The sequence below is a fragment of the Cydia splendana genome, chromosome Z (genome assembly GCF_910591565.1).
Source record: "Cydia splendana chromosome Z, ilCydSple1.2, whole genome shotgun sequence".
NCBI classification, from domain to species: Eukaryota; Metazoa; Arthropoda; class Insecta; order Lepidoptera; family Tortricidae; genus Cydia; species Cydia splendana.
Window position 1 is genome coordinate 19,332,959 of NC_085987.1, and position 25,481 is coordinate 19,358,439.

The following is a 25,481-nucleotide window of genomic DNA, read 5'->3' on the forward strand; positions in this document are numbered from 1 at the left end:
GGACAATTAAAGGCCTAATATTGTTCCCGCAGGAGTTATATCTAAATCTAAATCTAAATTCGAACGTTCCAGTATTTGTAACGGCTATGGATTGTGAAAAAAAGCTATACCTCCTCTCTCTCTACCTATTTAGGTCCTGAAAAATGTATCCCGCCTGTTTGGGTGCAGCGTAAAAATTAACGTTTGATTCTCTTACTTATTCATAAACGCGCTACAAGCCTCGATTAGCTTATAATCGTTTGTATTTGTATGCCATATGGCGAAGCATAGTGATACTTTATTATACATTTAAGACCTACTGTTGTACGAGTACCTATGTTTAACAAATAAATAATTTGGAATTTGGAAAAAAAAAACTTTATCTGTCATTTTGACTTTTGTATTTGTAAGGGATACGAACTGCATCGCAGCCATAATTGTGTGTTTTTAGTTTTAAAATATATTTTATAATAATATGTATGCTAGTTTTAAGGTATTTATCTATGGGCCAATAGTTGCCTGAAAATAAATATTTTCATTTCATTTCGAAACATAATTTAAATAAATTTAAATCAGGCCCGTAAAGTTTTATGAATAAGAGGATTAATCTATAGACGGGAACTAGTTAAGTAAATGTACAATAAAATGTGTATGACACATTTCTTACATAAGATTTCTGTTCTATTATGAATCTTATTATCTTTTAAGCACCACGCAGCGGCGGGTTTAAAACAACTCCGAGGCTATAATGTTACTTTTAAACATATGTACCTATGTGTATTAATATTCTGCGTAAAAACTTGAAACTTTTCCTGTACAATATCCAAGCGGTTTTCCCTTTTTTTTTTCAAGGTTCTATCATCGCCACCTTGGAGAAGAGCGCGAAGGTTGATTTCGCAGTAGGTAGGCAAAGGCAAGTATTTATTTCCTTAATCACTCTAGGTTTACCTACATCCAAATGGAGGTTTTCTTGAGAACTAGATGTGAAATAGAAATGACTACCCAATATTAATCGATGTATTAAAGAAGTAATCTTTCAGGTGTACCAGACAGTCAATGCTTTGACTAACTACCTAGGTACCGTACGGTTGGGACCACTTACTTTACTTTGACTACTTAGGCACTCTAGGCAGCATGATTAGGTATATGTAGGTATATAGAACCTCGTAAGACCCAAGCCAATTATTGCGTTTTTAAATTTGGAACTTTCTATTATTACTATAAGAGTTCATATTTAACTCGAATTTCGAATTTAATTTGTAGTTACCTGTACAAGTAAATACGCGAGGACTTACGAGGTTATTACAAGCATCGTCTGCTCTTGGCCAAGCCTACGTGCCGTACATATTGTTCTTCGATCCTGTTAAACAGAAGGAAAACATGAGTAGGTAATTTTATCAATATCGGAAGGCCACGTTCAAATGAAGGTGTAAAAACCGGCCATGAACATGTCAAGCCATATGCTCAGTGTAGGGTTGCAGAATAAATAATAGTACTAGGTACTACTACCGTACAGAAAGAACACTTCCTACAAAACCGAAGTTTGACTGCGATTCAGGGACGAATCATGCTATCCATTTCTATTGTATGGCACTATCCCTTTCGGCTATTTCTTCTTGATCGCATCCATCATGACTGATGATCGTGGTTGGTGGGTTTTGTTCGGGCACGAACACACTCTCGCCATCGATTCCGGTCCATCGCTTTCCTCACCACGTCATAGAATTTCTGAGATGGTTCCTCGCCTTTGAGTTGGTCAGTCCATCGTGCTGGTGAACGGCCCCGTGACCTTTTGCCATCAGTATTACCAACAACGATTAACCTTTCCAAACTTTCGTCTCCCCTTCTCATTATATGGCCAAAGTAACTTAGGAAGCGTTGTTCACAGATTGTGGACAATCGCACTTTCACGTCGAGTTCCAACAGTATGGAGTGATTCGTGCGCTTAGCTGTCCATGGTATTCTCAGCATACGCCTCCAACACCACATCTCAAAGGCATCGATCCGTTGTTTCTCTCTGCTTTTGATTGTCCACGTTTCGGCTCCATACATAAATATTGGAAATACAAGGGCTCGTACAAGTCTCATTTTAGTGTTTCTGGATATTCCCCGATTACGCCATATTTTCTGAAGCCGCGTCATGGCATCTTTAGCCATTCCTATGCGCCTTTTGATCTCCGGAACACAGCTGCCATCATTACATATCTTTGACCCCAGATATACGAACTCATCAACAGTGTCTATACCCTGGATTGTAGGAGCTGCAGACAGGCGGCCGGCGCGATCCACAATCATCAGCTTGGTTTTGCTTCGGTTGATTGCAAGACCTAACTTCCCGCTCTCGACCTCCAGTCTGTTGACAAGTTCTTGCATGTCAGATATTGAAGATGCCAAAAGTACAGTGTCATCAGCATATCTCAGGTTATTAATTCTCTTCCCACCAACAGCAAACCCTTTGTGCCATCCTTCAAGAGATTTACGGACAATATACTCGCCATAAATGTTAAACAACATTGGTGATAGTATGCATCCCTGTCGGACTCCTTTTTTGGTCTGGAACATTTTGGAACATTCTGATCCAATTCTAATGTAGCTTCTGTTGTCAGTATACAATTCGGCTATTTAGGGTTGTCAAAATGCATGTGATTATCTCTGCGGTCGTGCACGCAAAAGGACGTCAAGTGGTGCCAACCCTAATAATTGCTCGGAGCAATGCTGAGCCGAACGGAGCTGAGTTTGCCCAAAAGGAGAAGTGTCTCTCCACTGGTAGAGGGTTCTGACGTTAGCCGACCGTCACATTGTTCTCGCGGGTATGAGAATAGTTACGTTCCCAAGCAATACAGAAGGAAAGGAAAATATTACCATCTGTCCTTGGCGGGCCCAGATGGGGAGAAGTCATTCCCATTTGTCTCCGCTCCATGTGATCGAGGCGGGGACAGATGGGAATATACCGCTTAAGTATCAAAAGGACACCACAAATCATGCAAACTCTAAACTTCCCAATAATTATAGGTACTTATTCTAATTTTAATAGCGTTTGCTTTGAAATGTAGGTACGAGTACAAATGTAATGAGCTTATTTTTATAAGCAATTAAAGCCTGGACCTACTTATTAACTATTAACTCGCCGTAGGTACAGTATTATGTGTAATTTTTAGCACCTATATGGTATTAACCAAGAGAGCTTAAATAGTTTAACTTAGCTGATGAAACAAAGCAAACTAACAGAATAACCATCATTGCCTTGGTCGAGATATGAAAGATTAATCATTTGGTTGCAGTGTCTGGCTGGTTTGGATGCAGTGAAAACAATAGCCATGAGTGTATTTACATTAGGTTTAATTTTGATAAAAAAATTCACAGATTTCGTGCCTCACACGACTATCGAGCACATTGGAAATGAATCTACGGAATTCGAAAAAATATTGTCGCTGAGCGACGAGAAAGTCTGGATAAGGAAAAAGTTACAAAATAAAACTACAAGGTTGAATGATAATTATTTTATTCTTAGCTTAACACAAGTATCCTGGACATAACGCATGTGAACAAACAAATTTCAAAATTTCCACACGCGTATCGAAGTTTGAATAATTGTCGCCGTGGCGCATAAGTATAGGTACATATTTCATTTTTCCATTATTAAGCAGGATATATTAATGTTCAAAGTACATACAAGAAAATTATTACACGGCAAATCCGTAGTCAACTCGAGAAGTGGTAGCCACATCGCCGTTATCGTCACTCGAGTCCTGATCGGCAGCGGCCCATTTGCTGCAAGATATGGAATTTTCTTGACAGCAGTTTGACGCGACGAGAGATGACCATAACAGCGTTTGTCTATGTTGCACCAAACCTGAGTTCCAATAGGTACTACCAGGGTTCAGCATCAGCTATCTTGGGTAATGCTCTACCATGTGATCATCATGACGAATCGGATGTCCAAAACAGCGCGTGCCTATGTTGCACCAAACCTGAGTTCCGCTAGGTACAACCAGGGTTCAGCATCAGCTCTATCTTGGGTACTACTCTCCTAAGTGCTCATCAAGACGAGTCGGATGACCAAAACAGCGTGTGCCTATGTTGCGACAAACCTGAGTTCCTTTAGGTACAGCCAGGGTTCAGCATCAGCTCTATCTTGGGTACTACTCTCCTAAGTGCTCATCGAGACGAGTCCGATGACCAAAACAGTCAAAACTGCCAGGGTTCAGCATCAGCTATCTGCTAGCAGCCGCCAGCAACATGCTGAGGTGAGACCATTTCGTGGCACTTTCTCTTTTTTATGTTTCTCTGTATAAGTTTTTATTTTGTGTTTGTGCTCACGAATAAAATTATTTCTATTTTTATTTCTACCTCTACCTCTACCTCTACCTCTACCTCTACCTCTACCTCTACCTCTACCTCTACCTCTACCTCTACCTCTACCTCTACCTCTACCTCTACCTCTACCTCTACCTCTACCTCTACCTCTACCTCTACCTCTACCTCTACCTCTACCTCTACCTCTACCTCTACCTCTACCTCTACCTCTACCTCTACCTCTACCTCTACCTCTACCTCTATTTCTATTTCCACCACCACAAGAATGCATAGATTGTCGAATAGTGAACACGTTATCTACGCCCGTCTCAAACAGGATAGATAGAGATAGACCAAGAAAAATCTGCAGCGATTTTGATAGCCCACGCAGTGCAAGTGTTATTCTGCCGTCATAATCCCGATAATTCACAACAAACACCGATAACGAACTCTGCGAAACATGAAGTCATAAATGTCATGTGAAAAATGTCGTTCCGACTTTTTGACTATTTTAAGGTTAGGCTACAGGGCAAACCCTTAACCCGATCGTCTTTGTTTTAGGCTCAAATTGTAGCTAACTAAATTGTCCAGAGCCGTTTTTCTCAAATTTTTGATATCATTCTTCGTTTCCAAATTATCGAGCACCAAAATCAAAAATTCGGAATAAATTGAATTTTATTTTCACTATTTCGACCATAACTTTTTTCGTTTTTGACTTTCTCGAATAATTATTTTTGCACCTTACAGCTCTCATGATTATGCGCAAAGAATATAATACTCACTAGGAGAAGAACGATAACTCCATACAAAATAATGTCCCTTTCAAAAGTTCGTTTATACTACTAGCGCTCTGGTAGGATACCATTGTAATTAGAATTGACAACCCGTTTAGCCTAGCAGGTATTGGCAGTAATCCAGTTCAGGAAGCTACTGGTCCTGGGTTCGAATCCCGGAGAGGGAATTTCTTTTTGTATTTTTTTCTTTTTTGTTGGGGTCAGGTTTTTAAGAGCCCATCAACGAGCACACTAACGCCACTGCTAAATAATCGTGATTATTTAAATTTAACGACGGGTATTTAAAATAGGGGGCTGCTACGGACTGTATTGTGTATTTAAGTACCTTTTGAATACATCAAACTAGTTTTTATGTTGCTGGATTCGTCGATCTATGAGCTCAAAACAAAAACGGCCGTTTTAACTTTGGACGCGTAGATTGACGAATCCAGTAACATAAAAACTAGTTTGATGTATTCAAAAGGTACTTTAATACACAATACAGTCCGTAGCGACCGCCTTTTTTAAATACCTGTCATTAAATTTAAATAATCACGATTATTTAGCAGTGGCGCTAGTGTGTACGTTGATGGGCTCTTAAATTGGCATAACACAAATAAATAAAAGAATACGTTAAAAGATAATTAGGTACTATATTTAGAAATTCGTCAAATTTAAAAGGTAACAAAAAAGTTACGTATTATTAAGATATAAATATTTTCATTCCTATTAGGATTACTGTATATATGTTAGGAGCAATACATATGAATACATACATTGATATGGCAAATGGTTACAAGTTGTTATTACATCTATCCGGTTATCGGACATTTTCTGCTTCACAGCTCCGCGCAGCGTTCTTGGTCACCGGGAAACTAGTCTGGATATGCGGCAGATACGTGCCCTTTGAGCTTTATCCAAGAAATCATATGACGGCCCAGGATTATATTATTATCTCACGCTCAAGCCATCTGCTGATTTGCTCTCTAAAACAAAACAGTCACAAATTAAACAATATAATCTAACTTCCTATTTCCTAATTTATACTAACGTCGCTAATTGCTACGGGTCTAAATTTACCAGCTTAAACAATGTGAGGTTTTACATCTATGATGAATTTTGATTATAATTTCGGACGCGATATAGCGTCCGTGGGACTTACGGGGATAGTAAGATTAAATTATTACATTTGAATTTGGCAATTAGTACGCTCATTTTTATTTAAAGATTAATATATTTCTTACCTTGAAATTATCGCTGTTTCTGGTTTACTACAACGGTTTGAATTTAACTACGTCTGTGCGAAGACGCATTTAGATATGTTGCTCGTACATATGAATAGTTTTTATTTTTAAAATTAATAGGTAAATAAATATATTTCAAGATGATTTCAAGTGAATAAATCGTTTTATATGAAAACTGATATTTTTGCGTTAAATGACTTTAGTGACATCATTGACAGTACAGACTTTTGTCTTCTCTATGTTCTTACCGGCCAGACCCAAATCAAGGCCTATCAAAGAGGCCTATTGTCAAAGATTTTTTTTAAATTTTATCAAGGAGGGTAGAGGCACGTCTACCCTTCATAGATTTTATGAACATAGACAAAGACAAACTGAAATAGATAATATTTAAAATAAATAATACTTTACATATGACTTTGAATTACGAATCACAATATATTTGATAAAATTTATTGGATTTGTTCCTAGAAATCGTATAGAAAAAGCCAGTTCTAGCAATGTTGCTGTAGTAAAATATTTTTATGGTAATTACTGGCAATCTTGCTCTAGGAACGGAGCACACATGTACAATTATGAAGGGTCACGTCATTCCAAGGAAGTCAATAGGCCTTGATTATGCGTCTTTTGAGCCTTTTTTTATATCATATCTTCACAACTATCCGAGATATAAGGGGATCGCACTTTTTCGTGAAATCGGACCCTATACTGGAGCGAACGAAAAGACATTTCCAATGTCAAAATCAATCGGAGAATAAATTTTATACCATTTTACTTACTTTCTTCTTAAGGTTTCATTCCAAATTCGCCATCGGACCCTATCACTAAGCCTACATGTTCCCCGTTCGTGCGTATTTACCTGTACGTCCCCAAGACGGTTAATCGCAGTCAAACCTGCTTGAAGCAATTTCAATAAATGAGTCAATGTTTTGGGTTGAGTTCCAAATCGAGAGAAGACAAAAACGATACAGTAATAACCGGTTCTCAATCGCACAGCGAAACAATAAATCAGAGTGGCGTCAATCGCTTCTCGCACTCGCTTTTAATTGTCAATGGCGACTGTCAATCTCACGTGCTTGAAAATAGCGGTTGATCATCTCGGGACTTCATTATATAATGGCTGTATGTTTAGTAACTGTTGTGATACACTTGAATACATTTGTAATGTATTTATATTTTGTAATCCCTCGCTATAAGTATATACTTATAACCTTATAAGTATAATCTCTCGAGAAAAAATTTAAACTTGGTTACATTCGGATGGCGACTGCATTAAACGGCTGCGACTGCTTCAGCGCTCGCAAGCGATGTGACTGTCAATCTCCTTGAATAAATAAGTGACAGATTGAACCTTCTAATCGAGACAGCAATTCAGCAAAGGTAGCAACTCAATGTAAAGCTGCAATAGCAAAGGTGACACTCGGATGGTGACTACAGCTGCGTTGTGGTCGGTGATTTTATCCCTAAATATAATAATATTTAATAAACTATAGTATTATTTTGATTAATACATATATTTTCAAAACTTTGTTTCGGTATTGTGTCCAGAACTATAGTCAAAGGACCAGTAAGAGAATGACGTCACGAATCCTAAATCTGATTACACAGATTTTGCCTTTTCTTAGTCATTCTGATTGCTATCTTCTTTATATTATAACTCCTCCGGTTATTTTTTTGGTTTGGTACTGTTCAATTATGCCATTCGTACCTTTAGAATAGTTGTTGCGTTCACTGTGGCAACACTTTGTCACAGTTAAAATTCAAACATTTAAAAAAAATAAACTGTTGCTCTGTCATACAGTTGACAGAGCCAGTGTGTCAAAAACCTACCACCAGTTCACATCTACTCTCGTTGCTCTCGTTTATTTTCGCACTTTATTCAAAGCACTACTACCATTTAGGACATTAATTCATTAGTATCAGTGTTGTGTACCGGAGGAAGCCGAACTCATCCGTGGAAGGGAAAATCAGAGGTCTAAGTTGGGCGACTGCAGGTAACGATTTTACGCTTCCTCTAGCTTGCGACAGAAAGCCAGAATCACCACCAGCGGTCTTCAACGGTGACCAACGATTTGGCTCCCACAGTCTCCGGATCAAAGGTAACTTCGTCTACACATATACACACTTTAGTTTTAACTTTCATACTATTTATCTCGACTTATCCCAACTTTCTTGCTCCATCGGCCCTAAATTTCACCTTACTTTCGCCCCTTTTTTCGTTATATACAGTCCACCTTCGCTATCGAACATTTTGGCCTTCGATCCGCATATTTTGATAAAGTACCTATGGTTTGTCGTTTCTCGTTTTGGTACTCATAGTTGCTTAGTCGAAATTGTGTTGTCATCTTTTACATTCAAAATTTAGGGTAGACTTAATAAAAAGTTCGAGGGTAAGCAAGAAAGTTGGTCGTGTAGTGGTGCTTTAATAAAATCATTCGGTCATTTATTTAATTGCGCTGGCAACATTTTTCATAATTGTCAAGTGTCAACTGTCAGCTGTCTGTCATTGAACTCATTGAAGTTGTGGAAAGTGAATTGCAGTTTGTTTTGAACATTTTTTGTGTAATTACTGCAATTTTTGTGTAGTTTTGTGTTTATTAATATGGGAGGTGGTGATAAGTCTGGCGAGAAAGATGATGCTGGTGTAGACACGGTGATGATTGCTCGTGATTATCAGGTAATGAGAATAGAGTATTTGCAAATGTTGTCGGATGCTGAATTAGCTTTGTGTGACGAGAGTGAATTGTGTACAATTGCGAAAAACTTTCATGAAGCTCAAATAAAGCTTTTAAGTACTGCTCCGCGAAGCGAGCACCGCGAGATTTGTTCCCATACCGCGATGTTCGACTCGAAGGTTAGGGCAGTGAGATCGCGTTTGCAGAATAGGAAGCAGGCTTTTGCTGCGGCTTCCGGGGTGTCGGGGACGCCGCAGCCGGTCTTGCCGAAGTTGCCGAAGTTACAAATTAAAGCTTTCGATGGGAAAATTGAAAACTGGGTAACGTTCATACAGTTGTTCAATTCTTTAGTAGATAAGCGAACAGACATTGCCCCTGTTGAAAAATTACACTATTTACTGTCGAGTGTGCAGAATGAGGCATATGACCTTATAAAAAATTATCCTGTCACCGATGACAATTATAAGGTAGCATATGAGGCGCTGTACAAGCAATATAATAAAATTAGATTAATTGCTACAACTTATTATGACAAGCTTGTTCAGTGTGAACCTGTGAAGGCATCCCGGGCTAGTGACTTACAGCGGGTTCATCGGGTTTTCACTGAAAATCTGTCCATTTTGAAAGGTTTCGACTTGCCGGATAAGAATTTCTTACTCATTCAATTACTGTGGTCAAAGCTGGATAGGGGCACGAAGGAGCAGTTTGAATTAGAGCATAACTCAGATGATATCCCGGAGTTCAGTAAATTGCAGGATTTTGTTGAAAAAAGATACCGGGCGCTAGATGCTGCAGGGTCAACAGGCTTTGTTGCTAGTACTCCTCAGCCTAGTAGTAGTAAGTCTTCTAGTAAGCCAAAGATGGCCTTGGTGGTCACTGCTCCAACGTGTGTAGTCTGTAAGCAGGCTCATAGCCTTGTATCTTGTCCAACTTTTCTAAAATATGACCCCGCTGATCGGTTTAAATGTGTAAAAGAAAATAAGTTGTGTATTCTATGTTTGTCGGGGTCTCATTCTGTCAAGTCCTGCAAGTCAAAGCAGCGGTGTGAGCAGTGTCGTTTCTCCCACCATACGCTGTTACATTTCAATAATGCAAATGTGCCTGCCTCCCCGGCTGTGGATGTAAATAGCTCGAAGCATCCGTCTGACACATCTAATCCGCTGGTAATGGTGGCAAGTAATGTTGCGGCCTCTTCTTTGTTTGCAACTGCCAAGGTTTTGGTGAAGAATGCCCATGGCGGCTTGGTAGAGGTAAGGGCTTTGCTCGACTGTGCTAGTGCTTGCAATTTTGTAAGCGAGGCATGTGCAAAGAAGCTTGGTCTCCGGGCAGAATATGGAAAGCATGCCGTGACTGGTATTGGTGAAGTGGTGTCTAGGCCCGGTGGCACATTGTCATGTACCGTCTCATCCAGGCTTGGAAATTCTGATAACGCTATTTTAGTAGAGGCTTATTTGTTGCCAAAAATTTGTCCGGAAATGCCAACGGATCATGTTGATGTCTCATCATGGCGCCATATCAGGGGCTTAGAGTTGGCTGACCCTCATTGGCACATTCCAGGACCTGTTGACTTGCTCCTGAACGTTAACATTCTCGCTTCTTCGTTGCGCCCTGGGTTAACCCATGGGGCCCCTGGCCAGGCGACTGCCCTCAACACCATTTTCGGGTGGATTTTGATGGGTGACGCAGGCGACTGTGCTACGGACATTTGTCGTCCTCGGTTCCGTGGTAACAATTGTCAACTGGTCGTGGGCAGGTTATCGATTGACGACTCTATTAAGAGGTTTTGGGAGTTGGAAGATGTCAGCTCTCCGAACACCGTCATTTTGTCGAAGGAGGATCAGCTAAGCGAAATTTATCCAGCGAAGAATATTTTCTCGCTAACTTTCGTCGCACAGAAGAAGGTAGATTTGTCGTTCCTCTACCTTTCGCTGACCATTCCAATAAACCCACCTTTTCGGGCTCTCGAGCCATCGCTCTCAAGAGATTTTCGTCGCTGGAGCGGAAGTTACTGAGTAACTCCGACTTCTATAGAAACTATGTAGCCTTTATGAAGGACTACGAAAGCTGTCGCCACCTTGAGGAGTGTGACCCTCCGGGGGTGGATGTGGGGAAGTTCTTCTACATTCCCCACCATGGAGTATTGAGGCCCTCGTCAACCAGTACTCCTCTCCGGGTCGTTTTTGACGCCAGTGCCAAGGACAGCCGAGGCATCTCGCTAAATGATGCGCTACTGCCAGGCCAGAAGCTGCAAAACAACATTTTCCACTTGCTCCTTCGTTTTCGGTGGCATAATGTTGTATTCACGGCCGACGTCAAGCAAATGTATAGACAAATTTTAGTGTCCCCGGAAGATGCTGAATATCAGCGTATCCTGTGGCGTCCGTCTGTCAATGAGCCTGTCCGGGACTATCGGCTGCTGACCGTTACTTACGGCGTTTCGTCCGCTCCTTACCAAGCTCTCCGCACCATTGCCCAGTTGGCGAGGGAATCAAGGGAAGAATATCCTTCTGGTTCAGCAGTTTTAGACCGCGACATCTATGTCGACGACGTGGTATCTGGAGCGCATTCTGTCGAACAAGCACGGAAGCTTCGTTCGGAGTTGTCGACGATATTAGCTTCTGGCGGTTTCCATTTGCGGAAGTGGACGTCGAACCACCAGGAGTTCTTCGACGGTGTCCCCTCCTCAGACTTGTATTCTGAGGACTTTCGGGAGTTCAACTCCATTGGGGACATCTCTCTAAAAATTCTTGGCCTCTCGTGGTTACCTCAGGCGGACGACTTCACCTTTCAAGTCGCTGTCGAAGATCGTCGGTGCACTAAACGTACCATCCTCTCAGAGATTGCTCGGATCTTTGACCCTCTGGGCCTGCTCTCACCTGTGACATTCTTCGCGAAGTACCTCATGCAGCTGCTGTGGGTCTCAGGTGTCTCATGGGACGACGACGCGCCAGAGAACCTTGCATCCGAATGGCGAGAGTACAAAGCGCAGCTGCCCTCTCTGAAGTCTGTGTCGGTCCCGCGTCGTATGGTCAAGGACTTCGTTTCGCTCGAAGTTCACGGGTTCTGCGATGCCTCAGAGCGAGGGTTTTGCGCGGTGGTTTACGTCCGAACGACAGGCGAGGACGGAACGCAGTACGTCCAGTTGGTCTGTGGTAAATCGAGAGTGGCACCCCTGCGTAAGTTGTCGATACCGCGTCTGGAGTTGCTGGCCGCGGTACTGCTTGCAGACCTGGTGGAGTCGGTCGCAACAGCTCTGGAGCCTCTCCACAAAATCGATAAGGTACAGGCGTGGTCTGACTCTAGCGTTGCGTTGACTTGGATAAAGTCTTGCCCTTCAAAGTGGAAAACTTTCGTGGCTAACCGCGTGAGCCACATTCAGGAAATTATTCCTCCCGATTGTTGGCGACACGTGAGGACTGGCGACAACCCAGCCGACTGTGGGTCGCGGGGGCTCTTGCCGGACGACCTGGTCCACCATAGTAACTGGTGGAAGGGTCCATCTTGGCTCGTGCTGGACAAGCCTGACTGGCCTAAGTCAACGTTGTTAGTCGACGTGGATGTTCTACATGAAGAGCGTAAGGTGACAGTCCTCACTGTCTCAGTGCAGGAGACGTGGACAGACAACCTTATGACTAAGTTCTCGGCACTGACGACACTCCAACGTGTCCTTGCCTATTGTTTTCGTTTCGTGCACAACGTGAGAAATCGAAAGACGCCCAACAACTTGTTGGACGGCCCTTTAACACCCCTGGAGATTAAACAGGCGCTCATGTTCCTCGTGCGTTCTGTTCAACAACACCACTTTGCTTCGGAGATCGAGAAAGTGAAAAACAATCTTTTGAACTCTCTCCCGAAGGCATTTAAGAAATTGTCTCCATTCCTCGATGACGCGGGTCTCTTGAGGGTGGGCGGACGCCTGTCGCGAGCTTCTCTCGAATTCGATGTTAAACATCCCCTGTTGCTACCTCGCGACGATCGTCTTACCTCCCTCTTGATCGACGAGTACCATAAGCGTTTCATGCACCCAGGCGTCCAAACGCTTCATAATTTGCTGGCGCAGCATTTCTGGATACTGTCCCCAAAGCGAGCTATCCACGCAGTCACGTCAAAATGCATGAAATGCTTCCGTGTTCGACCACTCGGTGCTCCTGCGCCGTTCATGGGCGACTTGCCGTCTTATCGGGTAGCCCAGCTCAAAGCGTTCTTGAGTGCTGCTGTCGACTTCGGTGGACCTTTTGACATAGCTCTGGGTCGCGGGCGAGGCAATAAGACCTACAAGGGTTACATTTGCGTTTTCGTGTGCACCTCGACGAAGGCTGTACACACGGAGCTCGTCACTGAGCTGTCCTCAGACGCGTTTCTCGCCGCGCTTCGCCGCTTCGTCGCGCGTCGTGGTCGGTGTAATCGGTTGGTGTCCGACCAGGGGAAGAATTTTGTCGGTGCGAGCAATATTCTGCAACGTCTCGTAGGAGATGCTGCTACGCATAGCGAGATTAAATTCGAGTTTAATCCGCCAGGCAGCCCTCACTTCTCAGGTCTCGCTGAGGCCGGTATCAAGGCTGTCAAAACACATTTAGCTCGAGTCATCGGTAGCCAGAGGTTGACGTACGAGGAGTTCCTAACAATCTTGACTCAGGTTGAGGCTCTTCTTAATTCAAGACCCCTGACTCCTCTTAGTACCGATCCTAATGACTTATCGGCCCTCACTCCGGGCCATTTTCTCACGACGGAGCCCTTATCTGTCGTACCCGAGGAAGATCTCTCGGATGTTCGGCTGGGCCCACTTCAACGGTGGAAGTTGCTGCAGAAAATGCACCAAGACTTTTGGACCAAGTGGTCAAAAGAATACATGCATACTCTGCAGCAGCGAATGAAGTGGCACGACAAACAAACCGACGTCCAAATCGGTACTCTCGTGCTCGTAGTCAACGAGCAGACAGGGCCCATGAAGTGGCCTCTGGGTCGCATTGTCGACACTCATCCCGGGTCCGACGGGATTTGTCGTGTGGTGACGGTGCGCACAGCTACCGGACTGTACAAACGACCCGTGGTCAAGCTGTGCCCCTTACCCGTTTAATCGCTCTTCGAGCGCTACCATTGTGTCGTCTATTTCTGTATAGTCTTAGTATTATTTTTTCTAAGTTTACTTCTATCGTCTTTGTTTTCGTCTAGTCAAAATACTAGTGTATTTTGGTGGGCGGAATGTTCAATTATGCCATTCGTACCTTTAGAATAGTTGTTGCGTTCACTGTGGCAACACTTTGTCACAGTTAAAATTCAAACATTTAAAAAAAATAAACTGTTGCTCTGTCATACAGTTGACAGAGCCAGTGTGTCAAAAACCTACCACCAGTTCACATCTACTCTCGTTGCTCTCGTTTATTTTCGCACTTTATTCAAAGCACTACTACCATTTAGGACATTAATTCATTAGTATCAGTGTTGTGTACCGGAGGAAGCCGAACTCATCCGTGGAAGGGAAAATCAGAGGTCTAAGTTGGGCGACTGCAGGTAACGATTTTACGCTTCCTCTAGCTTGCGACAGAAAGCCAGAATCACCACCAGCGGTCTTCAACGGTGACCAACGATTTGGCTCCCACAGTCTCCGGATCAAAGGTAACTTCGTCTACACATATACACACTTTAGTTTTAACTTTCATACTATTTATCTCGACTTATCCCAACTTTCTTGCTCCATCGGCCCTAAATTTCACCTTACTTTCGCCCCTTTTTTCGTTATATACAGTCCACCTTCGCTATCGAACAGGTACTTACATATAATATAACAGGTCGGCATTAACTATAGTACAGTCAACGTCAAATAGATAGTGGCTGCCAAAAGTGGCTAAATTTATTGTTGAATACCTGTTTACCATAGAAATAAAGACCTGCCTAAACCTATTATTAAAGTCCCAAATATAGATTATTGAGGTTTACACTGGTTGATTTTGAAATCGAGAATCATTAACCACGTTTTCAAATGTGATTTCTTAGTGTTACACGGAGGACCAGTCACAAATAATTAGCTCATTAGTTAATGCTCAATTAATTAGCGTTACTTAATCATGTGTGGACACCCTATCACGAGACCTAATAACCAGTTAGAGCCAAAATCTTATATCCAGAGGGCCTACCGCGAACCAAGTTCGACGTGTTGCCTCTCTGTCGCACTTGTAAATTCGTACGTAAGTGTGTCCGGAAGGCAACACGTCGTACGTGGGTCGCGGTAGGCCCTGTGACATTAAGTTTCTCAATAGATGAATATAGCCGGAGAGCTAGCCACGTCAATAGGTATGCAATTTATAGAGCCACGAAATCCCTCTAGTTAGTGTGCCATACTATCATTATTAATTAATCCGGGCGCCTGGCAGCTGTTCAGCGGTGGGTGTGGGAGTGGATGGGCAACAAAGGAGTTTGTAAAATCAATTGAAGGTATGCAATTTATAGAGCTCTGAGTTTGGTGTGATAAAATAGCTAATTATGTATTTAATTCAAATACAACAATGCCAGGCGTTTTATTTGGTGGAAAAGTAGTACCAGGTGATAAAAATACACAATCACTTGTGCGCCTGCAGGAAGATCACGCCTAGGTAAGTGTTAGGAAAAAGTAGAAGACATACAGACAGTGCAATTTGCTCGTGATCTTCCTGCAGGCGCACAAGTGATTGTGTATTTTCATCACCTGGCACTACTTTTCCCACAAATAAAACGCCTGGCATTGTTATATTTGAATTAAATACATAATTAGCTATTATACCACATCAAACTCGGAGCTCTATAAATTGCACACCTTCAATTGATTTTACAACCCATCCACACAACAGCTGCCAGGCGCCCGGATTAATTAATAATGATAGTATGGCACCCTAACTAGAGGGATTTCGTGGCTCTATAAATTGCATACCTCTTGACGTGGCTAGCTCTCCGGCTAATATGTTCCATGTTCGCATGGGTAAATTGGCGTCCACAAATAAAGGTGTGCACGTATCATCAAACACGAAACCTTTCTTACTCATCAAAATAAATGTGCTCTACTTTTATTAGTAACTACTGCTGTATTAATTTAGGTACATATGTAACTTGTAAGTACACTACTTATTTTAGATTTTAATTTATTTAAGATTTTAGTGTTATTTATAGTTTTCACTTTTTTTATGGGGTCCATTTTGTCAATTAGTTTTATTTTCGGACGGATCAATCCATCAACATGTTCTATTTGTGTTCGGCAAATTATAACAAAATCTTTAATATATAGGTTAATCCAGTAGGTATCATTTAGGCTTCATACTGAAGTGTTCAACTCTGTTTTCTTTGTTTTGCTTTAAGAAACAAGTCAGTTTCCTTGTGCACCGGTGACCGCACGAATGGAGATTTCAGTGAATCAGTCGGTTGAACAAAAGCTACCTCGGGGTTACGTCAGCGAACTGGTTCCGCGAGGGTTCCATGACACAAGCAAAACCCGCAGAATTCACTTAGTTAACGACTCTTTAGGTATTCTAAGCTTGATGTTAATGTGTAAACGTGTTAGCGGAAAATCATAACCATCAGCGGATAAACCTCTAAGAATTATTGATCTACTTATATATAGAATATCTACATAATAATGAATGAATCACACTACCCACAACTTCGACATTGATAATTGAATGTGCCTATTATGAATTAATGAAAAAAGCATGTTATGCATTGTTGCATTTCATCAACAAAGAGTTGGGTGCAATTTGTCTCGGTACCCGGTTAGACTTATAGGTATAGGAAACCCGCCAAACGGGCCTGAGTCACGCGCGGGATCGGGTTTCGAGCCGCGGGTCGCGGGTCCCACCGATGCTTACTTAATAAGGTAACTTTCTGACATTAGCCCATCATAACATCTAGACCTGTTGACTAATGGGTGTGCTTTCCGACATGGCATTAGGTATAATATAACATTCGAACTTTTTCACCCTGGACCTTATGAGATCTAGCCATTCTGATACTTGGACATATTATGCCCTCAAAGGGCACATCATTCGATAATTCTTGAAAAAGAGGTTGGTCTAATTTAATTGACTTAATGCTTAAATTGTTATCATTTATCAAGTAGGTACCTACCTATTTATGTAAAGAATTACATTCTAGACCACTTCGAAAGTTGAAAAATTAAATAAAAACAAGTTTCTATCGCCTAATTACTTTGCATTATAGGTACCTACAGCCTTGAACTTCTTATTTAGTACAGTAGACTTTTTGAGTCCATTTTTAGACAGGCTCAATGGTAATCGTACCACATAATATATGTATTGCGTGTTTACGCAAAGAGCCGGAATTGTGCCGTGCTGCATAGTATTGCGGTGCAGCAGAAAAATGACAGATTAACATTGACATCGCCCGCTTCACCGCTGCAGCAGTAAGTAAGTATCGTTGTAACAGTAATGCTGCCTCAGTTTCCATCCGTCAGTTCCAACAGTCACATCGTCAGTTAACATTTAACAACAACGCTGCTACGCTGCGGTCGCCATCCGAATGTAAACTTTACTTATACACGGTGTGTGGCCTTAGGGTGTTTACCTATGTACCACGATAAAACTAAACAAATTAACAAATTACCAGTAGTGTTAGAAGTTTCATTATCATTACATAAGGTGGCATTAGCTAAAAGTAATGTTAGCGAACTGCTTTTCACTAAAACTACTAATCATAATCAGCATCAAGTATATTATGCAATGGGCCATTCCAAAGCTAGAATTTTAATGAAGGAGGTGCCACAGTTACCTACCTAATGAATGTCTTAAGCGCTGAGTACAGTTGACTATTATGCTCACCCGACTGGTCCAACGGAACGGCGCCCGGCACTCACCTTGACATATTATACCTACTGTTTTAACAAATGTCACACCGGCCATAATCATTATTATATCACATACCAGTTTAAGATGAAATACAGCGTCTAGTCAATTTGGTCAACAACTTCAACAAGGTGTTAAATTAGATAAGCTATATTATAGCTTATAGTGTTGTTAACTGAGTAGGTACTTATAAATAATAGTTTTTATAACAAACTAAGTATTATACACGAAATTAATCATAGTTATCGATATCCAAAATATTTAGACTACTGATCAAGGCAAGCTCAATATACGAGTGATCAATTAAATTTTCAGTTAGTTGTGAAAAAGTTACCAACGGAACGACTCTGAATAACTTTTGAAGAAAATAAATTTAATTATAATCGGGTTGAGGCCCACTATTTGGAAGCCCTAAGGCCCACCATGTTCGTAACTAATTACATTAATTAAATTACATACTTCACTTAGGTACAAAATTACGAAAGTACCTGTGTGACTTATTCAGGTAACTATACCTAGTTAGGTGTTTAAAGCATGTTTTATTATAGCCTAATCTAGACTAGGTGTTTGTTGTTTTTGACAGCTCATAACATCGCAAATGTTGTGACATGGCCGTGATATCACGCAATACCCATTCACTTCCACCGTCCATTTCAACTTTTTTAAGCTTAAATAATAGCTATACTTCGAACAGGTATACGATATTGGTAGGTCGTCCGTATTAAAATCGCTGCTCTTGACAAAAATGGGCTTAAGGTCACCATGTCACGTGTGGTTTTTGAAAAAGTAGAATACTGCTTTTGTAGCGTTGCACGTTGGAACATCGCATTGTCTGTAGCAATTGAGGCAGGAATGCGTTATGGAAGCTCGAAGCCGTTGCGCCGCGGTGAGTCATAGTCGCACGCGCAGTGCGCGTTGTCGTCGCGAGATTCGCGAGCAAAGCTCGTCAAACGGTCGCCGCGCTTCTTTTGTCTATTGTTCATAGCGAGCGTTTCACATCCCGACCGATTCACATAGGTATATTAATACATTTCATATATACGAGTATATTTTAAATTAACACGCTAATAACCCATTTAACGACCAAAGGTTTGAAACGTAGGGTCATGGGATGGGTAGATGACCCAGATACATATAACAGGCTGTCCATAAAAATCGATGGACACATCGAAACCACTGGAAGACCTTCATGAAAGTGTCAATGAAGTCGACGTCGGCATAGTTATGTACATTAATATCGATGAAATATCGACAGGGTAGTAACAAAAATATTTAGGTAGGTACCTAGGTACACACTACCTTAATAAAGGATGAATCACGCTACAACGGTCCGGGCCCGGGCCGGGGCGTCTGACACTTCAGTTTTCTATAGAAACTATTAGAAAGTGTCACGTGATCACCGTCATCTGTCACAGAAAACCGGGCCTGGACCGTTCTAGCATGAGTTATCCTTAATGTAACGGTAATAAAATTCGCCTAACAGGTTGTTAGTACAAAAAAATTACAGATTTATATTATTTTATAGACTTACAGGTAAGATGTTCAATGAGAACAAGTTAAACGTCAAGATATTTACAGAGGTTATAGTTGAGTTAGTGTCCTTGTATGTAGTAACAAAGACGAATGCTTGGAATACTTCGCCCGTGATATCATTGTGTTGTTTTAGGAAGGATTCGCTCCTCTGCACACATCCTTTCATTCATGTGCTACCTACTCAGGTAGACAGAGGGCCTACCACGTTCGACGTGTTGCCTCCCTGTCACACTTACGTACGAATTTACAAGTGCGACAGAGAGGCAACACGGCGATGGCGTGGTTTGCGGTAGGCCCTCTGATAAGCAAACACAAGGGAACACTTAACGGCTTACGGGATACTTAATTTACCCACTTTATCATATTTTCTAGGTTTTTTACGACATAAATAAAAATCATTCATGTTTAGTTTGTTATTATCATCTATTTAGGTACTTTAAGTTTGTTCACCTGCCTCGGGGTCTGTTAGGTAACGGTCGTATCGTAACCCGCCGAACCAAATATGTACAGGATGAATTTGTGCAAACATACATTGAAATAATCGTTTTAATTGCTTTGAATGTAGATTATAAATGTGTAAATTGCTCAAATTAGCCGTTTTTTGTACTCTTGATTTCAGGATTTAGACAAGATCTAGCGACCCGTCCCGGCTTCGCACGGGTTACACAAACCCGTATCAAATTATACACCTAAACCTTCCTTGAATCACTCTATTGATAGGTTACGTAACGTTACGTTACGTTCAGTAGTTTTCGAGTTTATCGCGAACATACATACACACAAACAGACAGACGCGGCGGGGGACTTTGTTTTATAAGGTGTAGTGATATCAATTACATTACAAGTAAATAAACAAGTAAATTGTAACTACAAGTACATAACTGATAAGTAGGAGGTTAAATAAGTAGGTACAAAATGTATACTTGCAATGCAAACCAAGTGCCCCGTTCAAGCTTCCGCTTTTACTCCTGTTGGCCTTACAACGATCACTTTCGCTTCGTATTTGTACGTGGTAGACCTTGACAATGTTAGATACTATTCTAACTTAATTGGTATTAACAACACTGAATTTTACCTACCTACTCCTACGAAATTGTAATAAAAATAAATAAAGCATTAAAAACGTTATGTTTCAACCTTTCAACTGTCCCAAATCTTCGTACGTACCTCATATTGGTATTTCGTTTCTATGTAATGTAGGTACCTATATTCTTATTATTTATAAATCAATGAATATAAAATGTTAGTAGCAATTTAATCGATGAAAGATGCGTGTAAGGTGTAATGTGAAGGCAAGAAGTTGGTGGTAGTAAGGTGTAGGGCCCGGTCGCGCTCCGCTGGCGGCGCCGCAGCCCCACTTGCTCGCCACCCTCGACGCTTCCTGCCGCGCTGCATTGCGACGCTGACCAAGGTCAGACGCTCAAGAGAGATCATGCGTTTTGTATTACAGTTTTCTATCCTGTTCGTCAATGTAGTTTAACGATCATAACACATATCGCTACACTTGTTAACTGATTTTTTGCGAGTGTGCATCCTAAAATCTGAAGTACTCGTACTTTTACTATATTAATACGCAAAATTTACATTACTTAATGACTTTACAACAGGCACATTAGAAAAGTCTTAAAGTAGACCGCGCGTAACTAAAAAAATTTTTTTTAATACCTAATACATAGTTAGGTTTATAGGTGCAAAGTTTGCGAATGGCCAAAGTTAAATGCCATTAATTCACTTAACAGTTTTTATACTTTATATCGCGTGATATGGCTGCACCACTTTCGTTTACCGTATTGCCAGGAAATCCTTATTAGATCCTACAGTAATTTAAAAAAAAACAACGGATTGCACTCCGGGAGTGCCGACAGAAGTGAAAACTCAATGACTAATGTCCAAAATGTCTGCAGCACTATGTATAATTGACCCATCCTCCTTTCTATTGAAAAACTTTAGGTCCCAAAATGCTGGCCAGTGAGCTTAAATTTGTAGCGTTAATTGTTTGAAATTCGAATAGAAATTGTAAAGTTACCTTGCAGACCTCGCATCTAAATATATTTGGTCATGATATTTTGAGTTTTATTCACCAGTACTAGCTTCACTTTTATTAGCGATTTCATCAAGATGTAGCTTTATTGAATTATATTGGAGTGATATGAAGTTATGTAACTGTGAGATCCTCGTATTTCAGCCCGTACACGATTAGTACATTGAGCTTTATTATTTAATATAAAAGTCCAGTTTTAAATAATTGACCTGATTATGATACGTTATGACTAAAGTTCTTTGGTGAATAACATTGTTCGTGACACATGACGTCAGCGTTACGTTACGCGTTACGCTGAATCGAGTTTATCATTTTTCCCCACCTCAAAAAGTGCTCAGCGCCGCTAAAGAAGTTTTCACTTCAAAAACGATGTAACTATACCTATTGTAGTTACTAAAACGAATCCTTATCAGAATATCACACGCATAACGATGAAGCCTACGGCTTGGGCATTAGGAGTATTAGGACCAATTGGCAAGCTCGATGATTCGCATTCTCAGTTCCGAGTAGCGCGGCGCCGCGGGCGATAACAGCGCATACCTGCGCCGGTGCAGGCTGTGTTGTTCCCGTCGCTTCCCGCGCGCATTAGCCCACGACAGGGCACGCATTAGTGCGGCCTCTGCGTCCATCATAACCACGCACAATCAGAGAAAAAACATACTGGCGCATCTGAGACGTCACATTTGTAACACTATGAGAACAGCACAATCCCTGGCGCAGCCGCGCGCCGCGCCGCCGCCGCCGCTCTTCGCGGTTATGACACGCAGGCTTTCTTCATAAGTTGTCTCCGCAAATAAAACGACCATGTGCATAGAATAGTGTTTTTTGCAGCTATAGTAATCTATGCTGCCTATAGGCGGTAAATGAAAGTTATTTAAGTTAGTATAAGTACTAACTTTAACAGCGAATGCCCTCTTAAATCACCTTATCTCAAATGACTAGCAAACAGTGGTATTTAATATACAAATGTATAGGTATTTTTTATAATTAATTTCAAGCTGATCTTACTAGAAATAAAATTTAATCACTCGTATTGAATACGAGTGATTAAATTTTATATTTTTGTGTTATATTTTTGTGTTATATGGACATAATAGGTAAGTAGTCCTAATACCAATAACATTAAAAAAACCCTTAAAAGTCACAAACTTGTTAAGCTGGAGAAGTTCGTCAAATAAGTACTTTATTACGTATCTTGGTAAAAGTCGGTCGGCAGCAATAGTCGGTAGGGTAAATTTATAAAACATACATAGTTCTGCATTTTGAGGATGCTGTTGCGGCTGCCGAAGCACTGTAGTGCGTCCGGCATGTTCGCTGAGGCGCGAATAGATGACTTTTTCGCCATTAGGCGGAAAAGAATCGCCTCCATGCTGAGGTGGGTGCGCGGCAGCAGCAACAGTCTTCTCAGGGTGTTGGCCGAGCGCCTCGACTGCCCGATTACAAAGTTTTGGGTGGAGGTGGCAATTGGGAGAGCTAAATAGAGCATGGCAACCTGCGCTCCTCGTCTCGCAATGGCCACACATCTGCCAAATACTAGTTTTTAGTCATTAGTTTTTATTTTTATATTATAGTTTTCATTCGATCTTTTATTTTTAGTAATTAACATAGTTTTTAAGTTTATACCTACTAATAACGCTATGGTCAATGATCTGAAATAAACGATTTTTATTATTTTATTTTTTTTATAGTTGGTAGGTATTTGGAATCTAGTGGTATTGACCACTCGATTTCAATTCTATTAGTAGAAATTAAATGCCTAGTAGTGGAGATATTAATGAACGAAATACACGAAACCGAGCGGTCGAAATTCAAAAATCGGCCCCCTGTTCTTCGCTCCTGGTTCATTTTCATAACACAATATTCCTACGTAAATTAAACGCGCCTATAAAAAATAAATTGAAACAAAAACGATCAATTTAAACAAAACTCTAACCTTGCGCACCTCTAAAAATAACGCTGCTTAATTTAGCAAATAAACGATTTTAAGAGAATGTGCCTCTCAAGTGTATCCTTAAGGTAAGAAAAGGTAATTAAACGGAACGGCCAATTTAAGCACCGACAGAGGCAGTGTTTTAATTAAATACGCAGGTGAATTGAATTTTATGCTTTGCCTACTGTTGAACGGGTTATAGACAATTATATACAGAACTATAATCATATGGATTATCTCTCTGTCTCTCCATTCGCGTACCTATCCTTACCTTGTGTGAATCGCCGTAATTGCTGTCAGGCAGCTTGGTGATAGTTAGATTTAGTTAGTTAAGTACTCTAGCCACAGTCTATATACAGTCGTTCGACGAACGTTCGGAATTTTAATAGTCTCCACACCCTAGAAAACAATAATTACCAGAATTCTTATTAGACGTTGGTAGGTATTATAAGTAATATTTCAGAGGTTAACCAGCTTAGTAGCTTAGCACACAATCTTGCTGTAGCATAACTTCCGAGTTCCTGGTTCCGACCACACATGTGTACAGATATTAAGTTAAATCTGTAAAAAATACTATCGCTTACCTTCTTGGATTCTGTACGGCTTTTTTCCCAATCGTCATTACCTCATTACTATCTGTCACTTTGCTTTTAACTTGTTACGCCGCGGAAGGAGCTTTCCGTCTGATGATGCTTTGGAAGGATTTAATATTTTTTAGTGAAGTGTGTCATGTTATATAAACAATGCTTATTACCAAAATTATCAGAAAGTATCGTAAAAATGGTTATTGTTGAAGTATTCAGTAAACAGGAGGAAAGCACAGGAGGGCTCCGTTGTAGTGCGCCGGCGGCGGGCGCGGGACAGCGGGCCGGCGCGGCGTGGCGCGGCGGGCCGGCGGGGCGCGCGGCCGCCATTCGTGTGCGCGCCGCCGAACACGTCGTGCCTTCGTCGCCCCTGACCGCAACCGTTGCTCATTTCAAATTTCAATATTCGGTTAGTGCCTGCGTAACGAACTTTTAAAGGATTTCTCTGTGCACGTGTGATTTCTGTGGTGCTTCTTCGACAGGTTGGTTTTATTACATTCATGAATCATAAGATTTATTGATGGTTGTTTTTTAATTTATATTCGCCTTTTATGTTTTATCCGTTCATGTTTTAGTATACTGAGTAATAATACCTTTTTTAATTTAATCGCTGATTTAGCCCGTGCATCCTTTATTCATTCGTGGTCTCCTTACAGTTGAACATTAGGTACCTACTTAATTTCGGTTCTGTGCCTACAATTTACGTAGAATAATAGTGTATTCCTGAAGTAGAGTATATATGCCTTATATCCTTGGTTGATAATTAGTTACATCCTGAATACCAATAGTTTTTGACGATACAAAGATGCTAAAGGATACCTTCTAGTATCGTTTGCGGGACAGTCGTGATCAGTCATTCGTCTTAATAAAAGACTTCAACGAGTGTCGATTCACAGAAGTGTTTCGCGTCAACTTTTCAGACAAGCTCAAGCTTAGCCTTCACTTAACTTAAAACGTTGACTTATGTACTCGTACATACCTACATTTGATATTATGTTATATATCTCAACTATCCTAAAAGGGTGCGACAATCATAGTAATGTAAATGCCTCATTTTGATTACCACCAAATTATTAACACTATTTATATTTCTCTGTAGTTCCTACAATGACTACCTACAATTAAATCTTATTTGGCACATTCATATTAATCGTAGTATCTGCAATGTACAATTGTACAAATTAGGGTGGGGGGTCTGGACATCGGATGATTGTAGCATAGCATGACTTAGGAGGAAACGGGGTCATTCGAAGCATGATTTTTGGATTATTTTAGGGGGGGGGGGGGGGGGGGGTCGAAAATCGATGACGTAATTTATGGACAGCCCCTTACTACCTACATAATATAAAAAACTGTAACGTCAGGTCCAACGGCGATTCTACTTTAAGAACTACTAAAACTATTCAGGTTTTTTGAGTCCCGGCTTGTAACGTGTATCCCACAGTAGCCCTCGTGACCTCACATCGCCAACTTTGCGACTTATAGATAATTTATACATTGTCAATTTTGTATATTGGTGGCTTAATTAATTACGTTATCTAAATAGCATACAGAATGCCTTTTACATCACAATCATATCACAACATCGACGATATAACGGGTTT

At 41.0% G+C, this 25,481-nt stretch overlaps 4 protein-coding genes across 5 annotated transcripts in view; 3 read left to right on the plus strand and 1 right to left on the minus strand.

The window, feature by feature from the left end:
* Positions 1-25,481, plus strand: part of LOC134804902 (small ribosomal subunit protein uS14m) — a 201,748-nt gene that overhangs the window by 65,290 nt on the left and 110,977 nt on the right. The gene's annotated exons all lie outside the window — the stretch shown is intronic.
* Positions 1,311-10,935, minus strand: LOC134805268 (uncharacterized). The gene is made up of 4 exons (XM_063778583.1): positions 10,915-10,935; positions 9,125-9,280; positions 2,097-2,532; positions 1,311-1,339 (listed from the first exon to the last, which is right to left on the minus strand). Exons 1-4 carry the CDS (start codon positions 10,933-10,935, stop codon positions 1,311-1,313), a joined length of 642 nt encoding a protein of 213 aa, XP_063634653.1.
* On the plus strand, positions 11,012-14,041 carry LOC134805271 (uncharacterized). Its single transcript, XM_063778587.1, has one exon. The coding sequence runs from the start codon at positions 11,012-11,014 to the stop codon at positions 14,039-14,041; it is 3,030 nt and encodes a 1,009-aa protein (XP_063634657.1).
* LOC134804708 (mucin-2-like) overlaps positions 24,197-25,481 on the plus strand; it is a 61,657-nt gene continuing 60,372 nt past the window's right edge. The window contains exon 1 of one of the 2 annotated variants that reach the window (XM_063777867.1): positions 24,197-24,363. The gene's annotated coding sequence lies outside the window, so the exon portion shown is untranslated. The remainder of the gene's footprint in view (positions 24,364-25,481) is intronic. The other variant, XM_063777868.1, reaches the window with a different exon arrangement.

Bases quoted from the DNA above. Each gene is read 5' to 3' on its own strand.
- LOC134805268 (XM_063778583.1), bottom strand. From the start codon at position 10,935: ATGGCTCGAGAGCCCGAAAAG. The intron at 9,281-10,914 runs GTGGGTTTATTG...AACGTTACCCAG, and splicing joins TGGCTCGAGAGCCCGAAAAG to TTTTCAATTTTCCCATCGAA. The intron at 1,340-2,096 runs GTAATCGGGGAA...TCTGTTTAACAG, and splicing joins GCGGCTTCAGAAAATATGGC to GATCGAAGAACAATATGTAC.
- LOC134805271 (XM_063778587.1), top strand. From the start codon at position 11,012: ATGAAGGACTACGAAAGCTGTCGCCACCTTGAGGAGTGTGACCCTCCG.